Here is a 24605-nt window from a genome sequence, read left to right as displayed (position 1 = left end):
TTCCTTCCCACCAAAGCGCTTGCGCACAGAGTGACAGTGGGGTTTTCTGTTTTCTCTGTGTTATTATAGGGTCTTTACCTTACAATATAAAGCGCCTTGAGGCAACTGTTGTTGTGACTTGGTGCTATATAAATAAAATTGAATTGAACTGAATTAAACTAAATATAACTGTGTTATATCAGTTTTTCTTTAAGTACATTTTATACTCTGGAGTGTTTTCATTTTATTTTCGATGACCCTGGAAGGGCCGATTATGAGAAAATCTAAAATGTTCTTTCACTTTTTGTCTTATCTTCCTCTGTCTTTGTCCATGTTTCACGATAAAGTCGAAAACCAAAACTTGCTTCCTTTTACTCCCAGCACGTTCCAGCATTTTTTTTACATTTATTTTTTACTCTAAAGAACAATATAGAAGATAGGCACCCCGTCCCCCACCACCACCACCACCAGTATTTCCTTTTTGTCGGTATAGTCCTCTGTGTTGGGATTATTGCCAAAAATAATACGGACCGACACACTGTGCATTAATTTCTCTCTCGTTGTGCCGTCTGCTTTGTGATCCATTAAACACCGCGGTGCGTGCACGCCCAGCTTGGCTCTCTGCTAGTTTCTTGCGCCCGGGTGTGAGTCTCGTACCGCGCGCCGTATTCCTAAAGCCGGGGATCACGTCACGTGTCACGGCTCCCGGGTCCTGGGCCAAGTTTTTTTTTTTAAATTCCGTGTCAGACCATCCACGGATCTTCAGCGCAGAAAGCCACACGCCCCGACCCTCCTGCGCGCATCTCCGCTCCACGCTGCGTAACGAGCACCTCAGAGAGGAGCGGATGGATGGATGCATGGATGTGGATAGATGTTTCCGTTTAACTGAACGCGCCAAATCAAGACGACTTTAAGTGACTTATTTGATTACTTCCAGCGATTTCCAACGACCCTCGGATTACATCTGATCTTTGGCAAGCCAAGGAAGGATAATTTTTTTGTTTTGATTTTTTTTTTAAACGAGAGAGAAGAGAGGAAAGAAGGAAAGGGAAGCTCCGGGTTGCAGAGAAAGGCTGGGTGCGCTAGAAAGACGGAAAGTCACGGATCATGCTTATGGGAACTTCCGATTCCGTCTCAATAAGGTAGTTTAAAACAATAAAGTTGTTCTGTTTGCATGTGATTATTTTTATACACACTGAGTGCAGGAGATAGTCCACTTTTTAAGGGCGAAAAACGGAAAAAGGCACAGATGATGCGCGCTCTGGTGGCTTCTACTTCCATTAATACCGTTTAAAACGCGTATGGGAGTACTTTTACAGCAACTGTTCATATCAAAGTGTATTTAATATTGTTCGGTGTTTACAAAAGAACCCCAGGAGGAGAGCTTCCAACTGCCTGAAGGGTCAGATGCGCTCTTCTCACGTAACACCAAACGGCGGACAACAAAGCCCGTTAAAAAAGAAAGAAAAAAGAAAAGCTTCCTCAAAAGGGCAAAGTCTGTTAGCTGGATTATGATCACTAATGTTTTTGTTCTCGACGTTATTCCACTTATTACAATAATAATCAGTATTGCTGTGGTGGTTTGGTTTTTTTCCTCTTTTTTGGCGCATTCCCTGCCCACCATTGCGTGGTGTGGGCTAAAAACCTTCAGCAGACCAGAGACAGAACAGTCCATCTGTTCAATCACATAGCAACAGGAAGAGAGAGAATGAGAGAGAGAGAGGGAGACAGAGTGGGAAAAAACATCCCTCTACTATTATATTACTCTTATAGTACTCGCACTTAATTGTTACCTAATTTCACTAAACACATTTTCGCATTTCTACTAATTGCTGCAACAGCAGGCAGTTGTCAGTCTGTACTGCTCCATGGTGCCTTTACTGTGTTATTACTATGGCTACTATGAAATTCAGGCTTGATGTTCTGACAGAGACTCACAGTTTTGTCTGATGAAAGCATTTATTGTTTGTTTTTTTTGTTCATTTTAAGGGGAAAAGAACACAACTGAGAAGAAAGGCTATTAAAAAAAAAAAAAGCCCATGAAAAGCCTAAAGCCCTGGCAGATTTGTAAAAGGACTGTATTGGAAATCCGTGTTTTAGATTGATTGGAAGCTCCTGCTGCTCAGGGATTGGAGGAGGAAATGGCCTAAGTGTTTATTTGGCTCCTTGTGCGATTTATCTCCAGTTGCTCTTTGCCAAGTTGATCTTTCACTCACTTCTTTTTCTGTCACCGTTAATCTGCATCTTTCCTCTACCTTCATGTCTGCCTCCTTTGACTCACCGTGGGCTCCCTCCCCACTTTCCGCCTCCCTCTAACCTCCTTCTCTCCTCTGACCTCCCTTCAGAGTGGCTCTGCCTGATGCTCTATCATGACTGATGGCGAAGGGAGAGCGCGCTTTCAGTACGCAGAGTGCCAGGAGCTGGAGGAGGTGCTGGAGGAGGTGCGGGAGGAGGTAAGGCTTGCTGTACCGACATCCTACAGGAATGACGCCCAAGGTCATGAAGATGACCCAGGAAGAAGACGCCCGGATGATGAGGAGGAAGAGGAGGAGGTGGAGAGGACGAGAAGGAGCAGCAGGAGGAGGAGGAGGAGCAGCAGCAGCAGTAGCATTCAAGGAGATGGAGAAAATGAGTGGAGTCCTGAAGTTCAGGGGGATGAAGAACAGGAACCGGAGCTGGAAGTGGAAGTTGGACCAACACTGGGAGTTCGCATCACAGCTCCCATCCGTGATCCAGACTGCGTCTCCGAGGAGGAGGAACAGCAGCCGTATCCGGCCCTGGCCCCCGTGGCCTTCTTCTGCTTAAAGCAAACAACGAGGCCTCGCAACTGGTGTCTCCGCATGGTCTGCAATCCATATCCTTTAACATGCTGGAAATCTGACCCCGGCGATCGGTAAGACGAAATATGTCCTCTGCAATGTTTGTGTGTGTGTGGTGGCACCCTGCATACATGTTTGAGTTGTCAGTAGAAACTTGCTGCTTCTATATAAATACACAAGCACCAGCGAGAGACTCACACTGGTGACACGTGCAGACATGAAGGGCGTGTCTTGGTATTGGGCAAGAAGTAGATGTTACCTGTTGTGAGTCTTCGTCCTTTGCTGATGTGAGATTTGGCTGTTTTACATGCTAAATCTTTTGTGCAACAATTTGCATTTCCCTCTGTGTCTATAAGGTTGGTATTATAGCCTCCAAATCTGGTGGGTTGGTTATTTTTAGGTAAATTAGCTTTTCTGTTATAGGACCTGTTAACACGCCTAATTGAGACAGCCCCAAGTACACCCAGCACTCGGTCTTTTTGCCTCTATAGACTGAAAAGGCTGTAACACTTACCTGAGCTGCTTTAGGCTCAGATTCAAGCACAAATTAGTTCCTGGCTATATATATTCTTTTGAAGCTCATCAGTCAGTTCGAGCTGTATTCCCTCTACTAACAGTTCTGGCAGCCATTTTATTCTAATAATCAGATATTTTAATTTAATTTCAAAGTGCCAAGTAGTCCAAGTGAAATTACTTCCTAGGAGAAGTGCTCATGTCTGCTTTTACTTTCTATTATTACCCCCTCAGCTGAACATCCTGCCGGGATCATTTTCATCTGTGGGATGTTTTAACACACCGGAGCATAAGAACATAATGTGCATCCAGATATAGGCGCTATGAAAAGAAGCTTAAGATGAACCGCTGTAATATGTTTTTTTTTTTTTTCATTCGTGATGTGGTTAAGTGGGTGGTGTAAAAACAAAATTAGGACCTGACTCACATTTATTTTCCTAAGTGCTTCCTGAGTACCTGGAATCTAATATAGAAGGTACCAAGAGTATAAAAATACAAGCACGATTTTAAAAGTAAACTACATTTATTCTGTCTCTGAGATTCTATCTCTTTGTCTTCAAGTGATTAAAAAACCCAACTCTGAATAGCTGCATTCTGACAAGCTTCTGCTGTGTTCTTGTAGACCTATGATAGTGGAAGCTTGAAGGTGTAGTGAATCTAAGGAGGATGATCTGACGTGGTGTTTGAAGTCGGAGAAGAAAAACATGCTGTAGAAAGGTAGATAAACAGCTAGATAAAGGGGTAACCTTATGCCCACACATTTCCTCTCTGAGACTTTTGTGCGTTTTGAAACTGAAGAAATCGAAAAACAAACTTTAAAACAGCAACATATGCACACACACACAGAGTTTTGTTTCAAAGATTCATTAATTTGCCTTCATCATTAAAGATCATTAAAGATTATCAGCTCTAGAGATTGGAGTGGATGATTCATGCGGTATTCAGACTGACACTGTGACGTGGGTCAAACCCACGTTGATGATCTGTCTGAATAGGTCAGTATGCGTCAGCCAACGATCCCTCACGACCCTCCTCTCGAGAAGAGCTGAGCATTGTTGTGGTGGACCGCTGTTTCTATTAGAAATGTACCAAAAGGAAGTTGCAAGTTGCAAGTTGACTTGTGGACTTGTGCCTAATGATGGTTTGCTAAAAGATTTGACGCACATGTTTTGTGTTCAGTTGCTTTGGTGAATTTGTCTTTCCACTGCTACAAACAACTCTACAAAAGAAAGGTCAAAACCATTGCAGGACCTTTAGCCCTCAATGTGAGCAAAGCCTCAGAAGAGGAACTTTTTTCAATTGATTTAAAAAAAATCAACTCAAACCTTTATCGACATTTGTAATCTTACATATGCACAAATACAAATTTATTGGTTTGACAATACTACAAGGGTTGTCACCGTAGTAGAATTTCAAACTGATACTGAAACTGGGAAAATACTCAATAATCGATGCAATTTTTGGTACCACAGAGACAGAAAAAAAGACAAAATTTAAAAAAATAAAATAAAATAACCAAAGATAAGAGCAATAATGGTTTGTGTAAATAGACTCAGCTACACCTCTGTTTATTTCCTTTGCTTTTGGTGACTTGGCACCATATATTTCATGGTGATCAAATAGCGTTGGTAAGGTTGGCTGTATTGTTTCTGCCTAGGAGACTCTCCTCAGGTTCAACAAGGGGCTTTAAGAGACACTTTTTAGAAGTAAATAATTTTGTTATCCTATTAAATTAATCCTTCCTAATAACATCACTGACAGGTAGGACCGATGATGGCAACAGTAACGTTATCATTTTTTACTACCTATACCTGGTACCATAACAATAACCTAACTGTCGGCTAATGTGTGGAACTGCTAACAGTTAAGCAGCTAACACCATCATAAACGTTAATAACTGTGTTCAGCAACTCAATGCTGCTGAAACAGGAGCTTTACTGACCTCGCGGAATTCTTCATAAAGACTTTGGTGTCAGTCTTTAACACGCTTTGTTTCATTATGCCACTGCTAATGTGTTCAGCTGCTAGTGAGGGGAGGGGCTGGGTGTCTGCCTGTCTGCTGTGTGTGAAGCTGTTTGTCAGTGAAAAGAGGGAAATATGGTATCAATACTGCTGCAAATGAGTATCTAATCTGATTGCAATCGGGCATGTATTTATTTATTTATTATGACAGCCCTACTTGGTACATACAGTAACTACAGTACTGAAAAAGGTGACTTTTTTTTTAGAATTTTGGTATTAAAAAGCACTCTGTCTGTTTTGATGTCATCGCTATCTGTTACCGATGTAAGCCTTTCTGCAGCATTTCTACCATATATTTTTTAAAACTGAACCCTTGCTTACAACCTAGATGATATTATCAGAAACTCTTTCTCCTTCATGATCTGACCTTTAAGTGAAAAATTGGTTGCCCATGACTCCACACTCTGGTCCCTTGTTGATCTCGTGTCAGCTGGAGTGATAAGAAGACTGTTTAATTGTCCTTGAGAAGTAAACCTAGTATTCCCTCATGGGGTAAAGTGCCAGTGAGCCATCACCTAATTGATCACATGTCTCTAAGCACCAACAAGCATCTCTACCAGCTTCCTCATTTCATTTTTGTGGATAGGACTGAACTCACAGGGAATTTCTCATGGGGATTAAAATCCCATTTTTTTTATGAGTTGTGCTCGCTGCAGGCACTCAAGAATCGAGGCGTGAAAAAGTAAGGCAAGTTATGGTTTCTTACAGAACATGGTAATGGCTAATAGAGATATTAAAATGGGACTGTCCTGCAGCAGGAGAAAGCTGCATCTAAAATTTGTTGTTAAATAATTTAAAGGGCTTTAACGTGCCAAGCATGTGTTGGCTTCTTCTTTTTTAAAAATGGACCAAAAAGCAAAAAGTGATAGGAAGTCCGGTCGGGTCTTTTTCATCGAATGTTTTGGATTTGGACATAGAAGTCGTAGATGTTATTTGTAATTTTCAGTTGTCCTGGTTTCACAATCTAAATAATTGGATGGAAATTGTTCACTAAGACAAATTCAGAGCCAACTGGAGCAAGCAGATGAGGAACGAAGAAGGTCCGAAAGGATTAAAGCACGTTCAGTTAAACAAGCCGACACATAGGACTTATGGTTTGGTAACCTGCTGTTCGACAGATGCTAGTGTTGCGTTACATTACCTCTGTTTTGTTCACCGCACTGTAGCAGAGCTAATACTGCAGTAGCTGCTGAAGCAGACCACTACTATGAAGCAGATGCTCCTATGGTTAGCACATGTGCGCTTCACTGCTTGTGCGCTGATCACATGTCTGATTTCTATCTGAGTGCAGACTTATTTATTAATTTTTTAAGATATGTTGTTTGAAGTTGACAGGCTGAGCTATTTGTACCAAGACAGCAAGGCTAATGAATGAGGCGCGTACTGTCACATGCTCGGCCTTGCATTATGACTGCTCGTTTAAAACTGGATACGGGTTATGTCATAAGAGCTGATCTCACCGGACATCTCTCTGTGTTGTATTCCTGTGTGTCTGTGAGTGTGTGGGCGTGCGCGCAGAACCCACTGTTAGCAGCGCATAGTTGGTGGTCCACAGTAGGTTATGTAAATATTTTTCGGAGCATAAATTCTCTGCCACTCAGCAACAAAATTAATGAACACATTGGGAGAAACGAGAGCCTGTAGACGAGGGGAAAAAAGAAATAAAGAAACAACTACATCCATAAATTTCAAACAACGCACCTCTGAATAAAAGTGTTTTATATCACATCCCGATTCCAACATGTGTAGTCCAACAGTAAAATATTGAATCTGTACTGAGACGGTCATTAATCACCTGCGACAGTAAAAACCGGTCAACAGTTGCTCACAGTTACCAGAATAGCATTTCAGCACAGCAGCATTTGTCATTCAAGTCAAGTCTGTTCCTCACTGGTGATCAACTAGTCTGCTCATGTCCAGGAAAATGCACACTTATTAGAGCAATTGATTAGGTCTTGATTAGCCTAGCATGCAAATAGACTTTAAAGACAAAATTGGCATTTTTTATTGATTTCTTTTTAAACTGATGAAAGTCACCCTAAAATATATTGGTTTAGGTGATCTCTGAGTACAGCGTGCATCCACTAGATCTCTGTAAATCTCCCTAACAATCTTCTGCTATTCCCAAACTTTTGCACCCAGACATCACACAGATGTTGCACTCGAGCGGTAGCTGGTTAAAGAGCACTGGATGCCCTACCTGCTCAAGTTGGACATTTGCGTTCTCATGTGGAGCTTCATTGTGTGACATTGAGAAAGTACATGGCTACATTGGACATGTGAGAAATCCTAAGGAGTGACAGTAGTACTGTGGACCTGAGAGGTCAAAAACACTGCAACTAAAGGCAACATCAGCAAATAGAAAAACGCTGTGCACAAAACACAACAGAAGTTGAGTAAAATAAAATGGAAGTGTTTTGGGGAGACAATAACGTGACAGAGCAGCTGTGGGAGTGACAGAAACCACAACATGTGACATATTGCATTGAGACCCGCTTAAAAGAAGCTATGGATTAATCTGTGTTGTGAGGAAGAAAAAGATGTAGATAAGCGTCACCCAGCTCTATCTGTCCATGAAGCCAGATAACACACGCCAATTAGTTAAACTGCAGGAATGTCTTAAAGACATAAAGACTTGGATGGCCACTAACTTTCTGCTTCTTAACTCAGATAAAACTGAGGTCATTGTACTCGGCGCTGAAAAGCTTAGAAATATGGTATCTAACCAGATTCTTACTCTGGATGGCATTACCTTGGCCTCCAGTAACACTGTGAGGAACCTTGGAGTCATTTTTGACCAGGATATGTCCTTCAACGCACATATTAAACAAATATGTAAGACTGCGTTCTTCCATTTGCGCAACATCTCTAAAATTAGAAATATCCTGTCTCAGAGTGACGCTGAAAAACTAGTTCATGCATTTATTACTTCCAGGCTGGACTACTGCAATTCATTATTATCAGGATGTCCAAAAAACTCACTGAAAAGCCTTCAGTTAATCCAAAATGCTGCAGCAAGAGTACTGACAGGGACTAGAAAGAGAGAGCATATTTCTCCTGTTTTGGCTTCCCTTCATTGGCTTCCTGTTAAATCCAGAATTGAATTCAAAATCCTGCTCCTCACATACAAGGTCTTAAATAATCAGGCCCCATCTTATCTTAATGACCTTGTAGTACCATATCACCCTATTAGAGCACTTCGCTCTCGCTCTGCAGGCCTACTTGTTGTTCCTAGAGTATTTAAAAGTAGAATGGGAGGGAGAGCCTTCAGTTTTCAGGCCCCTCTTCTGTGGAACCAGCTTCCAGTTTGGATTCGGGAGACAGACACTATCTCTTCTTTTAAGATTAGGCTTAAAACTTTCCTTTTTTCTAAAGCATATAGTTAGGGCTGGACCAGGTGACCCTGAATCCTCCCTTAGTTATGCTGCAATAGATGTAGGCTGCCGGGGGATTCCCATGATGCATTGAGTTTTTCCTTTCCAGTCACCTTTCTCACTCACTATGTGTTAATAGACCTCTCTGTATTGAATCATATCTGTTATTAATCTCTGTCTCTCTTCCACAGCATGTCTTTTATCCTGTCTTCCTTCTCTCACCCCAACCGGTCGCAGCAGATGGCCGCCCCTCCCTGAGCCTGGTTCTGCCGGAGGTTTCTTCCTGTTAAAAGGGAGTTTTTCCTTCCCACTGTCGCCAAAGTGCTTGCTCATAGGGGGTCATATGATTGTTGGGCTTTTCTCTGTATCTATGAAGCGCCTTGAGGCGACATTTGTTGTGATTTGGCGCTATATAAATAAAATTGAATTGAATTGAATTAATGTGTGCTTTAATTGCACAATTCATGTAATACTGCAGGTACATGTTTGCTATTAGCCATTTGCTGTTAGCTTGTCACTTGCGCAGATTTTCCTTCATATTAATGTCTCTCCTAAGACACTTCTGTTGTGTTGCATTCAACCTCCGCTATGTTTTGTGTGATTTTGCAGCTTTTTTTCTATTTTGCTGGCGTTTTATTTAGTTGCAGTGCATTTGACCTTTTAGAGCCACCGTACAATAGCCCTAAAATATGGACGAATGTAGCTAGCTAATGCTGTTTATGCTAATTTTATGCTAATAAACAGCATTAGCTAGCATTAGCGTTCTTTCTTTTGTTTAAAACAACTGCTATTTGGATGTTCCTGTTGAGTAGAGAGCTAAATTAAATCTGACAGTTACATCTGAAACAATTTCAAAACAAATGCAGGATCACAAGAATGAACATTATGGACTCGCTGATTAGACGGTGTGAAAGAATAACAACCTGAGTCAAGCTGATTAAATCTGGTTCAGGAGCCCAGGCAAGGTTAATCCATTACAGATGAGTTGATTCATCGTGCTATCTGCCTCCATTAGTCATCTATACTCTAAAACATATTAAAGGGGGCCTTTTCACTTCCATTGTGATAGATGTTTCTGCACAGAGATACAAGTACACAGATCACCTGACTTTTTTGAAGTATCAGATGGATTTGATGACTTTAGATGGGGGTTTTTTTTCATTGTATTTAGTGGTAAAAAATATCTGAGGATTAGCAGTTCAAAATAAATCAAGTGGAAGAGGTTTCTCTCTTTGTTTGAAGTTTTGATGGATTGGACTTGCTGTATAAAACTAGAGACGGGCTTAAAACTGCATGAGATCAAATCGGCTGCATGAAGAATGTCAGTCAAATGTAGCTTAGATGAATCGAGGAGGCCTGTTAATGTGCAGCTTGTATCAGCGATAAAAAGGACTATCTTCAGGGCAAGAAAGTTGGATTGACTACTACCCTTTACTCCTGCAGTTCCATTCCTTTTTTTTTTCTTTTTCACCCCTCCTGTTGTGTATGTATGCCTATTTATGTCTTTAAATGACTTCATCTCTGCAGTGTGTGGGATAAAGAGACTTAGCCTTCAAATTAGCAGGTAGTCCTTCTCCGACTGCCCTTCTGACTGGCATCCTGAGGTTTAGGTGTGTATGTGAGACACGCTTCTCTGCATCCCTCCCTCTCTGCCGGTCTCAGAGCTCGACTCACTGTATTTGTATTGAGCAGTTCCTCAGTGTGTGTGTGATTGTGTGTTTGGTGACTCATTATATTTGGCCTGTTCTCATCATAACAGCAGATTGGGGGTCGTGAGGTGCCCATTTCTGCAGAGACAGAGGGATCCTGTCTCTTTGACGTATGAAGTCCTGGCACACCTTGCGCAGTGCTCAAACTGTGCATGGTTGAGCATCACTTGTGTGCTGTGTAGTGGACAAGTCCCACGGTTTCAAATGTGTTTGGTGCCTGCCAGACGTTATAACAAAACGTTGTTACAAATGTGGTGTAACAAAACCTTTTAATTTGTCACTCTTCTGCTATTATGTACATATTTAATCATTAGTTATTACTAATCTCAGGCTGTGTTTACAGCATGTCTATTGTCCTGTCTCCATCTCCTCACCCCCAACCAGTCACAGCAGATAGCTGCCACTCCCTCAGCATGCTTCTGCTGGAGGTTTCTTCCTTTTAAAAGGGAGTTTTTTCTTCCCACTTTAGCCAAAGCCTTTGCTCAAAGGGTGTTATCATGTTGTTGGAGTTTTCACTGTTTTCTTTGTAGTATTGTAGAGTCTTTACTTTACAATATAGAGCACCTCGAGGCAACTGTTGCTGTGATTTGGTACTATATAAAAAAAATTAATCAAACTGACTGTAATGTGTACAGCTCTGCTATACCACACGCACCTACATCACCTACATATTTCTGCTCTAAATGTGAAATTTTTAGGAACTTTCTTTTTAAATGTAACATAGTGTCGCACATATTTTTAAAAAAACAAAAGAACAACAACAAAAAAAGCAGATGTGTTGTCAAAAAAAGAGAAAACAAAGTAGAGATTAAGCTTCATATACATCCAGTTGCTCCTCGTGGTGCTCCATGTCGTGGTGCTTGTTTAGCTGTGGCTGGATGCTAATATAAAGTTATTACATATAATATATGTTATAATAGCATATATAATAGCATAATATAATGATATGTTAACAATAGCGATATCATGAAATTTAGCAGTATTTCATTTGATATTGATATAAAAAACAAAAAACATGTAAGTCCTTTATTAAAAAGTCACTTTAAATTTGAAATCACTGACATGGTGGTGGCAGACTGTTTATTTAAAATGTTTTTTTGTTGCCATGACACAGAATTAAATATTAGGGTGGTTGCTAAATAGTTTACTAACGTTACTTTGAGGTATAGTGTTATTTACATTATATTAGCTTAAGCATTTACATAGCATTTAGCATTACCCAGTGCAAACATTTAGCCTGTAGGATCTGGTTGAATTCACAACAGCAATGCCTGGTGACTCAAATATTATACTACGCCACACTTACTGCGTTTCTTACATAGACATGATATTAACTAGCGACAGACCCAACTCTGAATAAAAGTTAAGTAGACGTAAACATTAATTAAGCTAGCAGTCGCTGTTTGGTTTGGGAAGTCTGCAGCTGTGAGAATGCAGGGGTGCTTCTCACAAGCAGTCTGTTCTTCCTGCTGCCAAAAATAATAGATCAGCCCTGGAAGGCTGAAATTAATACCAGAGATTAAAGACCAGTGAAAACTGTTTGGATGAGAGCATATTGACTAAACAATCAACCACTTGACCCTGAGACCTCAACAACAGAAAGGAAAAAGGTTTGGAAAGGGGAAGTGAAAAATATGACATTTTAAGGGTTGTACAGTAGCGTACACGTATTAGTATTTAAAGGATATGTATTCGGTCATATACATAGATAGGAGAACTTTTTAAAATCAGTATTTAATTAAAATAAATTTAGGCAAAATGTAAATTGAACATTTTAGGAAGTTTTTAAAAAGTAGCTTTGGTACTAGAACTCAAGCTTCATATCACTACTCAGTACAGTAAAATGATGTTTAGGCCCACTTGGAGGATAATTTTTGTTTACCAAAGCATTATGTAGCCAAACATGATAAGTAAACAAATGTGCATTTCCGAGTTAAAGTGTTTGAAGCCCTCCAGATATTTATTGCAGTGCAAAAACTGCTGCCTTCGCCAAGTTGTAGAGCAGGGTGTTTACTTATGGTTGGGTTTCCTTATATCCTTTGGGTGTTTTGAGACTTATGAACTATGCAAGAGCTTACTAACTATAATTATTAAAATTGTTTTATGACTTTTTTTTACTTGCAAATCCTAAAAATGTGCAATTTTTTGTGAATATACGAGGCTAATTTTGTCATTAACAGTTCGGGGCCACACTGTGTGTTTCAAAGCTATTTTTAGCTGCAGGAACCTGCCCCAACTGCTAATTTATCTCACTTAGGATTTGTAAAGTCTTGTTATTATTCCAAATACCGGTGCTGTGTTAACATCAACACAATTTACAACCAGTAACAAATCATCGCCACCAGCAGCGAGTCCACAGTAATTTGCATTGGAATCAATAAAGGGCCTTTCACTGGTGTGCTTGTTACCAATGAGAATAAGCCTCTTTATAGTGACTGCACGTTTGCTGTCATCTTTGCTCGTAATGCTTCGCAAGACTTGTTCAAATGGCCACTGTTTGCACAAGCAGTGCTTTGGCTCAGATCTCATGTATGTAATTGGGGCGGGTGTGGCTCAGGTGGTAGAGCGGGTTGCTCACATATGGTAGGGTTGCCCGGCCCTCCCCCTACACTCGTTTGGTCCACTACTCCTCCGCCATGGTGTGTATTTGTGTCATCTCAAACAGAAAGCACTTGTTTCTTATTTTTGGATCGTTAATTTTTGAAGCATCGTGCGTAAATGTGTGTAAATCTTTATGCGTCAGTTTGAGCACGCCTGTGAGAGGGAAAGCGCGTGTGCTGTTTGCTGTGTGTGTGTTGTGGGATAACTTCCACTGCAGTAGGATCTTATGTTTATCCCCAGGCTCACTGTTTACAGGCTGCTTCACAAAATGATCTGGAACTAATAGCGTTGATTTTCATGTGTGCACTGGCTGAGTGTGTGTGCACCCGTGCACGAGAGCTTACTTGAGTGCGCTGTAGGAATGTGTCATTTGGCATTCGCAGAACACCATGTGTTTAGGCAGTGACCCACACCTGCCCCAGGCACAAATGGTCTGTGGAATCAGAGGATCTGCGCTCTGCTGCACTGCACCGCTGTTGTTGTTGTACCATTACATTACGTCACACTCATTTACCGTGCACTTTTCCAAAATGACTTTGAGTGAAAATAGTACCAAAAAAAGACCCTTCTGCTAGCAAACCACATGGTTTCCTGGAGAGTCTGGGTCAATCTAAATGAGTTTGTTAGCTGTTGGTGTTCACTGTTAGAAGGTTCATGTAAAGCAGACTACTAATGGAGTACTCCAGAATACGCTGAGATGATCCCTGATCAGTTGGAGGATGAACATTTAACTTTCTTTTTCTGATACCTATCTCCCAGTCTTCAGGCACTCCTCATTTCTTTAAATTTGTTCTCACTGCTTTCGCTGAATCTATGGAAAAAGCCAGTGACGACAGAATTCGACATGCATACGATAGTATTTTTGCAACGAGGTGATTCCCAAAGAGATATTTGCCAAAAAAGTTGTCATATCTTGGCATGGTGTGAGGTGTCTCCTCAAAAAATGTAAAGAAACTGGATATGTAGAGGACAAAAAAAACATGTGTTATGCTTTAAAAAAAAGTCCTTAAGAAATAAAGAAAAAAAAGCAAAGACCTGAGAGATGCACCTAGCCCTTCACTTGATCCATCTACTCTTCATTGAAGCTTCATCAGAAATGGTCTCAGTGGAAGGGCCACTGTCAAGAAGCCATTTACAAGGAAGGGAAATAGGGAGAAAAGGCTGACGTATGCCAAATTACATAAGAACTGGACAGAAAATCAGTGTCAACAGGTCTGATGGAGCGTTATATCCAGATAGTTCTTATGAAACACGATGGAGGCGCATGTCATATCAGGTTTTGAGGCTGCATTTCAGCCACTGGTGATAAGGATCGCTTTAAGTTTGGTGGCGATATGAGCACAGAAAAGTACAGTCAGATTTTGATCCACCATGCGATACCATCTGGAAAGTGTCTGATTGGCAACAGCATCATTTATCAGCATGGCAATGATCCCAAACACACTGCCAGTGCAGTAAAAGCGTAGCTGGGTAGAAAGACAAACAGAGAAAAATAAATGTTGTCAAATATTGACTTTAAAGCTCATTAGAACAAACTGTGCGTTTCCCTTACGTACTGTATTTCCATTTCTGTTTGCACGTGTTCCAATACGGTATTCTGACTCTTCACCTATTCCAGAATTACAATACTTTATAAATCAAAGGGCAATTGTTTGTTACAGACACTCACAGAGAGTATAGCTCTGAGAGATAGAAAATGAAAACACTATTTTAAAAAATGATGCATTATTAAGTAAAAATAAGACAAAAATGTTACAGAGAGAAAACACAACAGTGTGCAGCATAGACAAGTGAAAACAGGTGAACAGGTGACATAAAATTCTGAGGCATCCAGTGATGCATTGTGGTTGAATGAGTCTTTTGCTGAAGCTGCTCCTGTTGCTGTCCAGCACGAGATAGAGAGGGTGTGAGGGATTTTTCAGTATTGACTGAAACTTGGACTCATTTCTGAAACCTCTGTCGGAGAGTTAAGCTCCACCCCCACAGTGTTACTGGTCTTGCAGATCAGTTTATTGAGTGTGTTGTTATCTGTACACCACAGTCCTCAATATAAAACAGTGAAGGGAGATATAAACTGATTACATAGAAGTGAACACATTCTTTTACTATAGTGACATATCGAGGAGACGGTACAGTGGCCTACAGTGTTCTTTCTGCTTGGTATGGTGTTTCACTCCTGTCAGTCAAATCCCCTGTAGTGGCAATGCCACACTGATTGGGCCTCTGGTACCGTGGGTGGGGTTTTTCAGCAGCTGTTGCCATGGCTGCGCATCATGTTGATGAGTGTACGCAGATCAGCTCTCTATCCAGAACATTTCCCGTTACCCTCACCAGGGATATCCATACTGAAAGTGTGAAGCGGTTTCTTTTAATCGAAGCGTTATGGAAAGATGCTAAAACAAGGCTGGAAACACGAGACAGGGACAAATAGGGCAAACTCTTTCGGAGATGAGAAAGAGGGACTGGGATGATTGGGAGATGCCAAGCGAGCAGAAAGTTAAGAAATCGGAGAGGAAAAAGAAGCAAGTGATATAAAACAGACAAGGGAGGTCAAAGACAAAGGACAGGAAGTTAACAAGTGAGGTGAGAACGAGGGCGAGAAGGGAAGGATAAACAGTGCAAAGAGGAGAATCAGAACAGCGGGAGGGATGACAGAAAAGCGGCGTCGAGCAATACAAACAGGAGGGTAGAAAGTAGAGAAAACTGGTCTTTTGAAGCACGGCTTGTGCACGTACAGAGCGCTCGGCCAATCACAAGTGCGAGCGATGAACATGTGCCCCTGTGTCCTGTTTTTTTTTTTTTTTTTCTCCCCCAGCTTGTTGATGGTTGCTGCAGTGAAGATGCAGCGGCGCTCTCAACCTCAACATACAACTCCATTCTCACCCTCCTCCCCTCCCCCCGTCTCCCTTCTAAAAAACAACAACAAAAAAAAAGCTGCAGGTGAAAAATAAAACGTGCTCCTTCTTTGTTCCTCTTCCCTTCTCCTCTCATTGTTTTGTTTCATCTTGCTGCTAAAATGTGCGCGAGTCCTGACTGCAAATGCATCAAAGCACTTTTTTTTTTTGTCACTCTGTCGGAGGCAGAGATCAGTTATGGGTGTTATTTTCAGTGTGCTGCAGTGTGAAATATGCATTTTAATGCACACATAAGCTGTTTTAATACAGAGGGATTTAAAAAATTTATTCATTAATTTTGTGTGTGTGTGTGTGTGTTTTAAACATAATTGTTGGGATGTTTCATTTTCTGTCATGATTTCTCTCACAGTGTCAGCATTTGACATGAGCTCACTCCCAGTGGTGTATTGATTTTAAGGTTGAGTGTGTGTGTGTGCGTGTGTGTGTGTGTGTGTGCATGTGTGCGTGTGTGTTGCCCTGGTGGCTAAAAGGTGGAAGTGGAGGGGAATAGAGTTCAGTGAAAGAGGATTGATCCAGACTATAAAACAGGAGGTGAAAAGACAGAGAGTCGGGAAGTGTAATTGAAAATCTGAGAGATTCAGAGGGGCCACTGGCTCTAATACACACACACCTCACACACACACACACACACACACACACACACACACACACACACACGCGCGCGCGCGCACACACACACACACAACCTTAAGGGGTCATGGAGAACTGGTTAGGGGATGTTAGTACAGGGTTCTTGGATTGCATTAGGGCTGAGATTATCATAGTCAACTTTCTTCATTTCGTCCTCAACTTGGTGCTTAGTATTCAGTTATGTTTTTAGGTCATATTGCTTTGTTGCGCTTGCTATTTAGTAGCTGCACTGCTGCTCCTAATGAGCTTTTTTTGTTTTTTTATTTTAGTAGGATGCGTGTGTTCATGCTGCTCTGAGCCATCTCCCCACAGTCAGTCTCCACATGAATAGCACAGCAGAGCTCATCTTGCTGCTGAACACATTACTGCCTGAAAGATGGTTAGAATGACAGAAACACACACACAGGGAAAGAAAAGAGGGACGCAGCACATGACTTGACACTAATGACCTACTTTGCAGCTTTTTTCATTTCAGACAGCACTGTTCAGCAAAAATCTTGCACCGACCCAGATACACGCTTTTGTTTGTGTGCGTGCGTGTTGCAGGATATTGATGATTAGGTAAAGGGCGAGCTTGCGGGAAATGCCGGAGTGCCCGCCCGGCGGCACACACGTGTCAGGATGCACATGTGTGCCTATGCATATGAAAGAGTAATGTGGAGATGGATGAATAAATAAAAGATCTGGGAAACCCATCAGCAGCTAGCACTAGGTTGTCATGGCAATGCGGACAGCACAGCACACAGTGCGCGTATGTGTGTGTGCGTTTGTGTGACTGAGTGTTTTTGAGAGATCATATCACTGCAATGTTTTAGCAAGTATGTGTAACTTTGTTTCAGTCCAGACCTCCTTGAAATCTAACAAAGAGAAGCTTACTTTTCCTTTTTTCTCCTTTCAATCTGCCGCACTGGATTCCGAGACTGAAATCACTTTCAAGCAAAACACAAAAATATAAAGCAACAGTTTTGTATTCAAGCACAGTGACTTGAGTGGGGTGGTTTTGCTTGACACGCAAACTTTAATATTTGCCTCGTCTTGTTATGCAACCGATGATGATGTAGCCTGTCCTTCCTGTATTATGCTGATTGACATTCCTTATAAAGAGTAATGACTGTTTTTATGCCAAATTTACAGCTACATGCTCCTCACCCATCATTGTGTGTGCTTTGTGATAGAGTGATGCTTTTACAGCGGTGGTGTGTTACATAGCCCAATACACAGTGCATCTCTTTGGAGACCTGAAAACTGCAGCCTCTTCCTTCTGCTCCTCTTCCCCTCTCCGCTCTGCAGTATGTGTTGCCGCTTTTGTCTACAAAATAGGCCTGTGTGCATGTCTGTGTGTGTGTAGGTGTGTGCGTATAAATGGAGACAGTGTACGCGTAGACGTGTAGATAAGTGTAGCGTGTGGCGCAACCTAGTTTTACGACATGGCGGTGATTGAAGGTTGATGGTGAAGAAAAGTGCCGGGTGAATTCAAAGTGCATGTGCGGAGTTTAATGAAAGCAACTTCAAACGGCACAAATGTGTGTGTGTGTGTGTGTGTGTAAGAGAGTGAGAGTGGGAGAGAGAGGGAGTGGGCGAGGGAGGAAGAGGAAGAAGTCTAGGACAGTGGGATTCTCTCAGCAAAGAGGCTCTCACTAGAAACTCTACCTGGTTACTAGGCAACAGCATAGCACTGCTGCACATTGGAGCGCTGGGAAGGGGAGGTGTCTATCTACAACATGTGTGTTTGCGTGTGTGAGTGCTGAGTCAATAGCTGTATTATTTATGAGTATTTTATAGGAAGCGCATGCATGGTGTGAGATGGGCGGAGGGGGGAGGAGGTGAATCAAGGGTAAATTAAGGTTGTGTGCGCACGGGGCTCACATGTGCCATAATTGCAATAGTTTGCCGTCATCCTGGCTGCCTCCCTTTGAAGTATTGGAGATAAGGTGGAGTGATTCAGCACACAGATGGCTGCGTAAAAAGAAAGGAAGGGAAAGGAAGGGGGGGGGGGGGGGGGGGGGTTGCTAAGCTGACCCAACATTCATTCTCAGCCACGAATTGCTGCTCATATCTGATTTTCTTTTTGGGTGACTTAGCATCCATTCGAGGGTGTAACCTGCACCAAACTGAACTGGCAGTGAACTCGCAAAGAGAGGTCCAGAGCGGGAGAAGCCGTCACATCTGTTTCATCTGGGTTTGGGGGGGAGAGGAGTTTAGCAGTTGTTCATGCTGCACAGTCGAATTAAGGCATCTGACCAAAAACGAGCCATATCAGCAATCTTTTGGTTTGTTTTGGCTGAACTTTTTCAATCTTTGTTGAAAGCATTTGCCTCAGTGAGGTAATTGCAGCTCACTGGAGCTCTGCATTGGACTGAATGGTAACTACTTAAACGAAATGCTTTGCAATCTAGTTGTGTGAATCTCTGCTGTCAGTCTCACTGTGAAGCGCTGGACGGAAAGAGGTGTATGACTGAAATGAAACCCGGTGAACTCCCCTCGCTGTAAATGAACAATTGCTCTCCGGAGCGAAGTTGGCATTGTTTGGGTTGAAATCAAAGAGGGTGCACACAAGCAGACGCCGGGTTAACGTGGATGGATTCTTCTTCTGACAGTTCTAGTGATCATTAATTGTGTTGTAAAGAAGAGGCAGTCCTATCAAAAGCATGTCTTATTTGCTGTTGTGTGTGTGTGTGTGTGTGTGTGCATAAGGGGGCCATTTAATGTCCATTAGACCGTAATGAAGGAACAGTGCTCTCTGTGGCTACATGTAGGCTCACTAATAGCCCTCTATTATCACAGTTCAAACACAAACACCGAAACGCACGCGCAGAGGGACGCGTGAGGACGCGCGCACCCGTGCTGTCTTTGTTCGAGTTGAAAGGGCTCTGTGAAGCAGCTGAAGCAGCTGAAGTGCAGGACGCCTGGTATGTGTTAAACAGCCTGTTTTTAGCTGAAGTGTCTCTATCGTGGTGCTGTTACATACTTGTCTGGAGAGGACTCAGCCACACGTCTCAGAACAAAACACGGAACACTGTTACACTGAATATAAATCCAGCAATTAGCTGGAGCCTCATAATGCTGCTTCAGTGCAAACATGAAAACATGAGCACACTTTGATACAAAAGGATTGGAATCTTTCTGAGCTTTTGTGCTTGGTGATTTTCTTTGTGATACGAAGATATAATATCCGTTGTATACCACTATGTGGTTTATGTAACACTTAAAGATATGCCCTGAACTATGTAAAAGCTAAAGGCTGTAAGAGAAATTTAGTGAGAGTTTAGATTCGGTATTCTCGTAAAATATTTGAACACCTGTCATTTCTTTATAATTTGCTTTCTTGTAATTTTTTAAAGTGTTCTTTAGTTATAATACTCTAGGATTTCTGAAGATCTTTCAATGTTTTTTCTTTGGACATTGGCTGTAATTCCCAGAGTTAATACCTGGATTGGAAAACACACAGTCAGTCATGGATTGGCCTCCCCAGAGCCCAGACAGTGTGGGATGTGAGGCAGTGTAGGATCATCTCGACAGAGAATGAAACAAAAAGGGAGCCGACAGGCAAAGAAGAGCTTTGAATGTCCTTCAAGCCCGGAGAACTATTTCTGAAGACTACTTAAAGAAATGACAAGAAAGCTGCCTAAGAGATTTCCGGTTGTGTTGAAGAATAAAGGCGCTCATACCAAATATCGACTTTCTAGCTTGTTAGAATTGTACAAACTGTACACTGCACCTATTTCCCATTTCCCCACTAAAATATATAGAAATGACTTTTGCACAGTACTGTATATTCCCACACAATGATATATCTGAACATAGTCGCACTGCAGATGCCTGTAAATGCATTTGTTACACTTCATGACAGATACTGTTGTGCAGAAAAAAAATGTAATAAAGGAAGGAATCCAGGAATCTGCACAACACATCGCTCAAGTGAAACTTTGGAACACCTGGTTAGATTTCATTTACAAATGGTTCTAAAATACCATTTTTTCTTTTTTGGTCTCCATATCTTTAGATTATAAATACTCCATCTAATGCAGCAGTGGGATCACCTTTGCATTCACTGCTGTCTCTCTGTCCTCTGATGTACGACGCAGACCAGAGGTCACTGACACAAATCTTGGTTGCGTCTTTGACTGCAGAAACATGACTGGAAACCTAATGGAAATCAGGCTGTTTACACAAAGTATGACTCTTTTGTGTGACACACCTGTGATACACACATAAAACTTTCTGCAGCAGCAATCAGCCACTTCCCTACTGCGGAGCAACAAAGTTAAGCTCGGTGTACCATTTTATCGACACGCGCACATGACTAAAACCAGACAGACGATAACACGCTGACATTAAATTAATGCGGTGGAAAGAGAGCGGCAGAGCACATCAAAAAGTGACTCACTCATTTACGATTTATTCATTCTTGCCTTTTGCTCACTCACTTAACCACTTAGACTTAGTGGCCATTAGGATGGAGTTTGCAAGCGTGTTTTTTTATTACATATTGTCTCCTGAGCTGCTCTTCCTCTCGACGACATATGCGAGCTAATAGAATATGAGCGAGTTGCTTTCTGCATCCATGCTGTTTTCCCGAGTTAAAACTTTCTCACACTGTGAGGCAGAGCGTAGAGACGCAAGACCTCCAGTGGTAAATGTCTGCAGCTTGCAGACAGCTAATTGTGGAAAAGCATTATCTGGTTCTCACCCACTGTTTAGAGCCACCTCGGACAGACTTTCAGAAACAACGACGTTCAGTTAGTTTAACCTGCAATTAACCCAGCAAGGAGAACAATTCAATGTTTTACGGTGGAAACTCAACAAATACAAATGCAGTAAAGTAAGGCACCAGTTGGTCCTTTATGGTATGATAGTGTGCGTATGCTGATTGTCAACGTTTAGCGTACCTCTGTGGGTTTTTGTGAATAACACAGCGGTCGCAAGCTTCAGCCAACATTTGTTATTTTTGTTTGGGTTTTTTTCATTGTCTTTCTATCTGTTAGGATGCCCAGTGGTGTTTATGTGTGTATGCCATAGTGCAATGCAGGCAAAGGATGCGCTAACATGAGGCTCTGTGACGGGCCTCCCACGCACCGAGCTCTGATCTGGTTTCATCCGGTTGGCGGCTCTGTGACGGCATCACTGTGGAGTTTGAGCAGGCCCTCCTTTTGGCTAGCTGTGCACCAGGAGCAGAGATTTAACAAGATGCTGCGCTAATGAACATATCAGAGAGCGATGGACTGAGGACTGTTTGTGTGGGTATGTGTGACAGAGAGGGAGGAAGAATGCGTGCCCGACATAGCGCTTGTCTCTCAGGCCAACTAAGGGTAGCAATGCTCAAGTCCATACTGGTCTGTTACTCTGAACTACACATCAGTCAAGACCAGTACAAGACTGTTATTTCCCCTTTGCAATAAATGAATCAGTAAATGCACTTTAGAACAGCATATTTTAACATCACATGTGAGCGGGAGGAGTGAGGCCAGGGGTCCAGGGCTGGAGGAGGAGCTGGCCCTTTGGTCGGGGTCTGGGCTGGTGGGCTGCTCTGCTGCTGGTGGTCTGTTCGTCTCCACCCCAGTGTGCAGGGGGCCATCTCCTGGGTCTGAGTGAAGGGGGAACATCTCCAGGCGGTGAAAGGACCTGGGAGTTTGAATGGGGAGTGTCTCTATTATTGGTTGTGTGTGTTGAGTGTTTGTGTACGTGTGCATGAGGGAGGGAATGTATACTTGTGTCTGTGTGTGCCTGTTTGTCTATGTGTCAGGTCAGGTCTTAGACTCCCTCTCTCTTAGAACATCTCAGACTCCCCCAGGTGTGGGGCCTATTTCCCCCGCCACCATCCCTCCCAGTGGCTGGTGTCCCCACCCACTGGTGGTTCTCTGTGTCCAGGGCTGTGTGCCCGGGTGCTTACTTGCCCATTCCTGGGCCCCCTGGCTCTGTTGGGCCCCTGCTGGGGAGTGGGGTACCCTTGGATCTCTAGGCCCAGAGCTCACTTGGGCTTGTCGCTGCAGCCCCCGGGGGCTTCTGCACTGTGGCTGCCGGGTGACACCCCCCAGGGCTCTTCTCTGCTCTTCTCTAGGTGGGGTTCAAGGTTTTCCCTGCAGTGGTCCTCCTGGGGCTCTCACGCCCTGGTGGGCCTCTAGATGTCTGGGGCCTGGATCTCCTTCATGCCGTCTTCAGGTCCTAAGAGGTGGGGCTGTGGCTCCCCACACCCACTATTAGACACTTACATGGAGAAACCTTATAATCACAAGCACGCTCACACAGGTTTTCACAGACACACTATTTTGGGCTGCTGCTACCTCTGAAATATCTTGTATTATAAGCACTGTGTGCTGTTCAGTAAGATCGTCATTGTTATTCATGCATATGTTGGTTGTTGCTGTGGTTTCTCTGCTGTTCTTTTTTTCTCAACAGGTGTTGAATCAGATTCTCAGTGTTTTTTCTCTCTCTCTTACTCTCTCTCTTTCTGTTAACTTTCTCCCCAACTTCACGTTCTTTCTTATTTTTTTCTTTCCATCCCCCATTTTTATCCGTTACGATTGTAATAATCCAAAATAAAAAATCCCATTAAAGTTCTAATAAAAAAAAAGCTTTTTGACTTCCTGAAACTTATGATGTTATTTTATATCACGTCAATACATAATAAATACAGCAGTGTGTAAACTGAAAAAAAGGTGGGTTGTAAAGCAGCTTGCAGACTCACATCAGCTGTAGGTAGACAAAAACAGTTTAAATAGACCACGATGTATTGTATGTAACAAAGGGTATGCAGCTGATGTGCCTGCATTGCAGTGAAACGTGTCTCAGTGGCCTATCAGACTCCAATAAATGTAAAACTCCATCTTAAACCTAAAAGGAAGAAAAATGTTTTTAGTTTGTAGAAAGACTTCAATACAGACACATCTCTATAAAAAGAGTTTGTCCAAACCGCAGCAGTGACACTAAAGGCAGTGAAATCAGAACATTAGAGGAACAAACCATGTCACAAATATAAAAAGATACTATTGGTCATCGGCACAAAGCGAGTTTTGTCTTTCTGCTGTCATCTACAGATCACCACCCTGTCAGATTTTACAGTTTCTGTTAATAGACCAGTCCTTACGCAAAGAGTGAGGCTAAGGGTAACTGTCGGCCACCCAGACTCATAGTTGTGCTGTCGGTGAAGATCTTGAAATAGCAAGGAAACTATGTATCTGTTCACCTATATCATGAACTGCAGTTTACAAAGACCTTAAACTCTTGCTGTAAGTACCATAAATGCCCCGTTGAAACATAGATCTCTTTTAAGATTCAAAATCCTGTATATTACACCGCTTGAAGTTATACAATATCATATCATGGATTTCCTGCTAACCCTCCTGCAAAAGCAGAGAGCCAAATTCATACAAAAGTAGTTGTTTATCTGTTGTTAGTTTTATGCTAAATGCTTCTAATACCTCGGAAGCCCCAGCCTCCTGTGTGTGTGTGTCTATATCTGTGTGAATTTTTCCTAACTGAGTTGAACATGATGTTTGTGCGACCTTGCATATTATTTCCTAATTTGGTAACTCACATGGTGAGCTTTGCTGCAAGTCTCTGTGCGTACAGTCTGTGTGTGTGTGTGTGTGTGTGTGTGCGTGTGTGCGTGTGTGCGTGTGTGCGTGTGTGTGCGTGTGTGTGTGTGAAAGGGAGAATGTGTGTATATCTTCACAAGCGTCTAGTGTTTTTTCTGAATGATTACTATCAGGTGTTGTGGATTATGTGAATGCGTATTTGTCAGTGCTTTTGAGGGTGTTGTTGTTAAGAGTTGTAGTCGTGCTTCCTATGTTATGGCAGAGAGCGGGAGAGAGAGGTGACCGGTGAGAAAGCATAAAGCCATCTGGGCGAGAGAGAAATTCAGCCCAGTGAGATATCAGCAGGGAGGAGATAAAACACAATATGATGTTATTTTTAAAACAGAGCCAAGTTGGGATTTTTGGGGGTGAGTATAAGATGACCCCCACCTTAAGGATACTTCTGCTTTCGCTCAAGTACTTGAAACTAACCCACCGAGACGACTAAAACTGTTTTAACCTTGGGAGA

General features: G+C 42.3%; 1 protein-coding gene across 2 annotated transcripts in view; it reads left to right on the top strand.

Annotated features, from left to right (window-relative positions):
* The first annotated feature begins 619 nt into the window (after window positions 1-619).
* The window catches only part of cacna1ha (calcium voltage-gated channel subunit alpha1 Ha), a 126009-nt gene continuing 102023 nt past the window's right edge, over window positions 620-24605 (top strand). For both annotated transcript variants that reach the window (XM_087839681.1, XM_087839680.1), the window contains exons 1-2: window positions 620-1121; window positions 2325-2833. In XM_087839681.1, the coding sequence (XP_087695807.1) occupies window positions 2349-2833 (485 nt within the window). In that variant the 5' untranslated portion in view covers window positions 620-1121; window positions 2325-2348. The remainder of the gene's footprint in view (window positions 1122-2324; window positions 2834-24605) is intronic.

This window comes from Neolamprologus brichardi, chromosome 4 (assembly GCF_056152115.1).
Source record: "Neolamprologus brichardi isolate AB-2024 chromosome 4, ASM5615211v1, whole genome shotgun sequence".
NCBI classification, from domain to species: Eukaryota; Metazoa; Chordata; class Actinopteri; order Cichliformes; family Cichlidae; genus Neolamprologus; species Neolamprologus brichardi.
This window is presented reverse-complemented; position numbering and strand designations above follow the sequence as displayed.